General features: G+C 46.9%; 2 protein-coding genes across 2 annotated transcripts; one reads left to right on the top strand and one right to left on the bottom strand.

Moving 5' to 3' along the window:
- Positions 1 to 2,727, bottom strand: LOC133893573 (pre-rRNA-processing protein ESF2-like). The gene is made up of 7 exons (XM_062334629.1): positions 2,255 to 2,727; positions 1,623 to 1,674; positions 1,342 to 1,409; positions 1,041 to 1,130; positions 807 to 937; positions 376 to 510; positions 1 to 306 (listed from the first exon to the last, which is right to left on the bottom strand). Exons 1-7 carry the CDS (start codon positions 2,535 to 2,537, stop codon positions 286 to 288), a joined length of 780 nt encoding a protein of 259 aa, XP_062190613.1. The 5' UTR covers positions 2,538 to 2,727; the 3' UTR covers positions 1 to 285.
- A 971-nt stretch (positions 2,728 to 3,698) lies between these two features.
- On the top strand, positions 3,699 to 4,592 carry LOC133892974 (uncharacterized mitochondrial protein AtMg00810-like). Its single transcript, XM_062333957.1, has 2 exons — positions 3,699 to 3,785; positions 3,981 to 4,592. Exons 1-2 carry the CDS (start codon positions 3,699 to 3,701, stop codon positions 4,590 to 4,592), a joined length of 699 nt encoding a protein of 232 aa, XP_062189941.1.
- The last annotated feature ends 2,381 nt before the right edge of the window (positions 4,593 to 6,973 follow it).

Here is a 6,973-nt window from a genome sequence, read left to right on the forward strand (position 1 = left end):
TGAATACAAGATATAAATTGTTTCAGCTAGAAGAGTGTTACAACCAAGATTGCTGATCAAACAGCATTGGCAGTCACCAAACCATTCACGTTCATCCAGAAAACCTTCTAGGGCATGACTGCAGGACAAGAGGATTCTGAAGGCAGGAACCTTGGTTACCAAAAATAAACATGACTTAATCTACCAAAAATCGAAGCAGACTATGAAGAAGTCTGATCTTGTGCTCCCCCCCATTCAGTTTGGCATGTGCCAACTCCGTGTCAGTGGATAGAAGCGATCAGCCGATCATGATGAACTACCGAATACCTGCAATGCAATGAAATGTGTCAAAGCACCGGTGGAGACATGAAATTTCCATAGGGGCTGCGAACTTACTCCAGCTAAAATATCTGTTGAAAGCTTCGATTTCGTTTTGGCGGCTGTTTCCCCGACTGGTTTCTTTTGAGGGATTGGACGAGCAGTTTTTGCTTCAAGGACATTACCAGGTTCTGTTCCTTCTGTCTTCTGCTTCTGTTTCAAGGATAACAGCAAGTTTATACAGATTCCATTACTGATACTTAGCCCTAAACAGCATACATGGGGAAAACACATAATGCTCAATTCGCACATATTCCATACAAAAATCAGAGCTATTTAGAACCCATTGATGATTGTTGCTTTGTGAATTACAATAATATAAAACCAAAGAGAAAATCCTCCGATAGGAGTATAGGACAAAGGACAAGTATGCCGACTACTGCCACCAGACAAACAGCAATGCAGGAAATATTGTACGACATACTAGAAGTATGCAAAACATGACGGACCTTTTTTCTGCGATCTTGAATATGTTTCAATACACGAGATTTTTCAACATTGGACAGGTAGTGGTCACGTTGTTTCTTTGCAGCTGCTATCTCCAAGGTTAATTTCTGCTCCCTGATATGAGTCTTCTCAGCTGCATTGCATTCAAAGGATTAAACAACCTAGAAAAGTGTTTAGATCATTAAGGACATTAACAGATGTTTATATAAATTTTGTAGTATGGACTTTTCACATACCCATTTCACCAACCAGATCATCCCATTTGAACTTCCTGAGGTATTTTATGTTCCAAATGTCATAATAAAATGAAGACCTCTTCTTCCCACCTGTGAAGGTACAGCATTGATTATCGTCTAGTGATTGCCAAAGTAAACACAAGCTCTATAGCACACATACTATGGCTTCCATGCAAGAACTATAAGTCTATGCCTCTTCAAACAAGCTAATAAACATCAATAAGAACAAAAATGAGGGGCAACGGACCCTGAGGTACAACCAATAATAACATAGAAAGAATAAATGGTAGTGAGAACACACCTATTTGTTCACCATTAAGCAGATTAGCCACCCTCTTGGCAACGCTTTTCTTTGCAAATTCAATCCACCTAAAAGATTTTGGCAGCAGAATGAGGACATAGAAATAATGAACAGAACACTAGAAAATAATTTTAGGCTTCAATAAAACTGCCCACAAATGTAATAAAGCTGACAATGATATGAACATTTGCGCAGTTTTGACTTTCAGAGTAATGTTTCAGATGAGATCTGTAATGCTCTCCAAAGCAGTGCATCTCTCTTTTTTTCCCGTCTGAACATACCCTTCAGAGTAAGCCTTCGCTTTAACAGTAGTATGCTTGCGATGACCTTGACCTGGAGGATGGACATGACATCAGTAAATAAGAAATTAGGTGTTGTTTTAGTTCTTAACTGTCCAATATCGAAGACTAATTTACGGCGTTATATAAGCAGCAAAAGAGCAGGTCACACTGAAATTGCCATTTAAACACAAGGCGAAAAAAGGAGTTTCTATATGGTAGTGGTATATTACTGTAGCAATATGCATTTCAATTGGTATGCAAGTTGAACAAACATCATGCGAGGAGACACTCCATTCGACCTTTTCCCTCAACCCAGAAGAATATTTTCACAAAACGCAAGTAAAACTAAGCACCGTAAACGGCATTCGGTCACGGAGAAATGCTTGCAGCAGTGACCTCTCACAATTTTTCAGTAGTATAGTGCCAAATGGTATTTCGTTATAGTTATACTGAGAAAATCTCACTGGATCGGTGAACGGAGGAGGCATCAATGCCACAAAAAACATCTAGCGAGGTCCATCATATTATGCTCCTCAAATAGGCACTACCTTTTGCAACAAGCCACCATATCCCATTAAAATTGAAGACTCAGATTGAAGAGAACAGGAGCATCGATTCCGTGGACTGATTACCTTCGGGCACGAGGTAGATCCTGAGCACCTCGCCGTACTTGGAGAGCATCTGGCGGATGTGCGACGGGTTCATGTGCGGAGGGATGCGGCTGAGGTAGCACACCCCGCGCTTGCCGAACCCGCCCACCAGGCTCTTCCCCGGCCGCTTCCTCTTGCCCCCTCCTAACCCTCCGTCCTCCACGCCGTCGCTTCCAAGGCTTCCTTGCTCGTCCTGCTCCTCCTCCAAGAAGTTGTCCTCCCCCTCCTCATCCGTGAACCGGTCCCTCTCGGTGGGCTCCGCCATACCTCAGGCGGCGGCCTTGGTTGGCGGTCGCCGACGGGGCAGGAGAGGCGTCTGCACGCCTGTGGCGGGGGTCACCCTAGCGCCTAGGCGCGGGGGAGGCAAGGACCCGTGCAGCGGGAGCCTCCCGCGGCGGCGACGGCGTTAGGGGAAGGGGGAGCGCCGGCGCCGGCGTGGGGTGGCAATGGGGTTTGGTTCGAGAGGGCTCGGTGGGCGGTGGAGAACAACGGAGACGTCTTGTTGGGCCGCATGGGGTCCAGAAAAGCGACCGTCGCGGATGACATGACCGGCCTGGCCCATAAACGATTTGATCGAGAAAGTTTATGGGCCGCACGTACCTGGCCACGGATCGCGGATAATATTGGCGATCACGGCCTACACGAACCGGAAAATGGAAGAACTGCTATTTCAGGCCCATGATAACTGGAAACTGGATCGTGGTATTTTTTTATAGCAAAAATTACGATAAGAGAACTAAATTCTGGAATAACACCCTTGTTTCCCTTGGTAATGAATACTAATATCCTTGTTTTCCTCTCAAAAAGAATTCCTGAAAACAACATAAAGAGAGAGCTCTAGACTCTAGTTTAAGCCTCCAAGGCCCAGCAAGCACTTTCAAGTTTCTCTAAAATAATTTGGACCCTCTCAACAGAGAGACCTATCAACAACGGCGGATCTTAAGAGGGGCGGCGCTGTTACTCTCCTATAGCCCTCTCTACTTTTTTAAGAGAAAAGAAGAAAAAGAAAGAGATGAGGTGGTGGAGGAGGAAGACTAGCCTCTCTTTCCATGATTTCGTTGCGTCCGCCACTGCTTATGAACGAAAGAAAGTTGATCTGGAAAGCAAACGAAGAACGGATGTATTGTTTTTTCTAGGTCGCATCTCGCATGCTACTGCATCGCCGGGTTCTTCGGGTTCTACAGTTGATGCTGCATGCTCTCCGCATGCAGCCGATGCAGCAGCTACGCCTGCCACAACACCTCCCAAACAGGCAATCGTTCCACCAGCTCCGCCCACCACTCATTCCATGACGACTCATGGCAAACACGGCATCGCCATTCCACCTCGTCCTTGGCTTAATTTTTTGGCCGCCCACTCCAGCACCATTTATCAAATTCCAAAAACTTTTCGTAGTGCGCTCGAGGACCCGAACTGGTATGCCGCCATGGTCAATGAGCACAACACAACGCTCTCCTTGCAAATTGCACTTGGGATCTCGTTGAGCCTCCTTCCAATGCCAACACGGTGTCTGGTAAATGGGTTTTTTCGCCATCAAGCCAAATGGATCTCTTGATCGATACAAGGCACGTTCGATTGTCCGCGGTTTCTCCCAATAAGCTGACATTGATTTTGATCAAACCTTCAAGTCCGATGGGTAAGCCTGCCTCTATTCGCCTGACCTGCTCTTGTTTGCCGCTTGAATCGATCCCTCTACGGTTTGAAACAGGCTCCGCGTCTCTGGTATGATCGTTTCGTGGCTCATCTCACCACGCTTGGCTTCTCAAGTTCCAAGTATGACCCATCCTTGTTCGTATACAAGCGTGACACCGGCGTTACGTATCTCCTTTTGTACGTGGACGATATTGCCCTTACTGCCTCGTCTACTGTGTTCCTCCAATGTATCATCCGTGCTCTTTGCTCTGAGTTCAAGATGACTGATCTAGGTGTCCTGCACCACTTCCTGGGGATCGCAGTTTCTCATAACTCTTCTGGCTTATTTCTTTCGCAAGAAAATTATGCTGTTGAGCTTCTTGATAGCGCCGGCATGTCCAACTGCAACGTGGTCACCACATCGATTGATAAGTCTGCCAAGCTGCCCACTAATGCCAGTCCGTCGGCGGCCGACCCCTCGGCTTATCGCAGCATGGTTGGAGCCTTGCAATACTTAACATTCACCCGGTCTGCTCTTGCATTTGTTGTCCAGCAAATTTGTTTGCGCATGCATGATCCACATGAAGCTCACCTTCTTCTTATTAAGCATGTGCTTCGTGATGTCAAGAGTACTGCTCGCTTTGGTCTTCAGCTCCACCGCTCATCGCCATCCAAACTTCTGGCCTAAGCGAACGCTAACTAGGCTGGTTGCCCGAACACATGTCGTGGTAACTCTGGCTTTTGCATATTTCTTGGAGATAACCTTGTCTCTTAGTCTGCTAAACGGTAGACGACCGTCTCTCGATCTAAGCACGGAAGCTGAATATCGTGCTGTTGCAAATACGATCGTTGAAGCTTGTTGGATCTGTTAACTTCTCTATGAGCTTCACCAACCTCTATTAACCACTACGCTTGTCTTATGTGACAACATTAGTGCGGTTTATATGTCTCGCAACCTAGTGCACCATCAACAAACAAAACATATTAAGATTGATCTATATTTTGTTCGTGATTGTGTCGCCTTGTGCCACATTCACGTTCTACATGTGCTTTCATCGTACCAGTTTGCAGATATCTTCGCCAAAGAATGGTTGATGAGCTTGTTTTTAGATTTTTACTATAGTTTAAATCGTCTGCACGGCCAACGACTAAATTGTCGAGGTGTGTTAGACGTATTGCATGGCCTATGCGTCCGTCCATATCCCAACCGCCGAACTATGTATAGATTATGTTTGTTAGCTTATGTTGTATCACATACACATATCTATACTATATAAAACATGAATTAGTTCACGTGTCATTTCTTCCCCTACTTTCCATTCATCTAATAAAAATCTCTAAAATTCGAATAATTTACTCACTTTTGCTACTCATCCTCGTCCTCCAGCATCCCCGACTGTTACCAGTTACAGATATAAGACTCATTTTACTAATGAAAATAAAAAATAGGAGAAAAATTAGCAGATAATCTCCTCTTTTTTGAATCATATCTGAAATCAAATTACGATATCGCTCCCAACGTATTCGTTCGTTAACGTTCTCATAGCGCAACCATACGTACATACCTTGAGTTTATGCTTGATACTACCACGTCTAATATTTATATGTTTATTATAACACACGAACACTTAACTAATACATGTCATATATAGCTGATCAATGGAATGCCATCGTGTGACCAATTCCCAAACACGCTCGTGTTCCAACTCGTACTCCAACCGGCACATGAGTCACGATTAGTACTCTCGGGGCCGAGGCCGACGCTGGAGGAGGGACCGAAACGCCCTATTGTGGCACCGGAGGAGGAGTCAAGACCAGGGCCATAGGGGTGGTCGAGGGTCTGCAATAACAACGGAACCACGAAATCAAAAGAAGAATACAAAATCGGTGTATCTTACTCCAACCAGAGAACTCATTGCAGACACGGAGATGTGAGCACGAGCCTAGTCCTCACAAAGCCGCTGGACCGGCTGTTTGAGGAGGACAGGCATGCGGATGACCTACGGACGCACTTGGACGCGTCCAGGATAGACGAGTCCCTCACCAGTCTTTTCTCCCTAAGCGCAAACGCTCGGCCGAGAGCGATCTGATCGCTCCTAGTCTAGGTATAAGGGGTCTGGTCGAGGGATGTCTGGTCGATGGGCACCTGGTCAGGGTGAGGCTGGTCGAAGCAACACGGGTCAGCCCCCTATTGGCTGGCGCCACTCTCAAGACCGACACCTGCAACCTCCGTCTGGCTCTGGGCAGTCTAGCAACCTCTGCGACCAGATGCTGACTTCTGCGACCATGGCCTCGGCAGTCACCGGACGCAATACATCGACCAGTGGAAGATCCTGCTGTAACACGAACTATGAAACCTCAACACATGGGAAGATCGGGGATCAAAAAGTCTAAAAAAAAAGCCAGACATACCATGAGGCGGGCCCTCTCCGAAGGCGACAGATCACACAGCGGAAAAGCGTCTCATGGAGATCCATTCTTCCTCACAGCAGCCGCCATCAGGAGTTTGACCCATTGGTTGACGACATCGTCAACCAACTCTGAGATAAGAGAATATGTAAGATACCATACGATCAATAAGCAAACACCATGAAAAGGGATGCGACGTTACCTGTGGAGCTTTCCCGAGTGACGTCATCCCTCCCGGTGTACAAATAGGCTAGGTGCTCTCTCCTCCGCAGAGGGCACAATTGTCGCTTGACGAAGTCACGGACGACGTCTGCTCCCGTCAGCTCGACTATCATGAGATTCTTCACCCGGGCCACGAGGACCAACAGCTTCGTGGTGGGCGTGGGGGTGGTTCCCCAGTCCTCGTGGTATTGAGCTGGTCCGCTCAGCACACGGATATTATCCATGGCGTCCTCGGTCTTGAGGTAGAACTAGTCATCTCTCTAGCCCGACCACGAGGACTTAAGGCCCATCTCGAGGTATGAGCCCGTGAGGCTGTCACGGAGACAAAACCCGCAGCTCCTGGTGGCTGGCTCGGCCACCGGCCTGGCCGTGTAGAAGTACTTGAAGAGATCAAGGCACGGCTCGACTCCGATAAAGTTCTCGCACATATGAGGAAAA

This window comes from Phragmites australis, chromosome 15 (assembly GCF_958298935.1).
Source record: "Phragmites australis chromosome 15, lpPhrAust1.1, whole genome shotgun sequence".
Classification (NCBI taxonomy): domain Eukaryota; kingdom Viridiplantae; phylum Streptophyta; class Magnoliopsida; order Poales; family Poaceae; genus Phragmites; species Phragmites australis.

Bases quoted from the DNA above. Each gene is read 5' to 3' on its own strand.
- LOC133893573 (XM_062334629.1), bottom strand. From the start codon at position 2,537: ATGGCGGAGCCCACCGAGAGGGACCGGTTCACGGATGAGGAGGGGGAG. The intron at 1,410-1,622 runs GTATGTTCAGAC...AAAATCTTTTAG, and splicing joins GCGAAGGCTTACTCTGAAGG to GTGGATTGAATTTGCAAAGA. The intron at 938-1,040 runs GTATGTGAAAAG...AATGCAATGCAG, and splicing joins TGATCTGGTTGGTGAAATGG to CTGAGAAGACTCATATCAGG.
- LOC133892974 (XM_062333957.1), top strand. From the start codon at position 3,699: ATGGTCAATGAGCACAACACAACGCTCTCCTTGCAAATTGCACTTGGG. The intron at 3,786-3,980 runs GTAAATGGGTTT...GGTTTGAAACAG, and splicing joins CAATGCCAACACGGTGTCTG to GCTCCGCGTCTCTGGTATGA.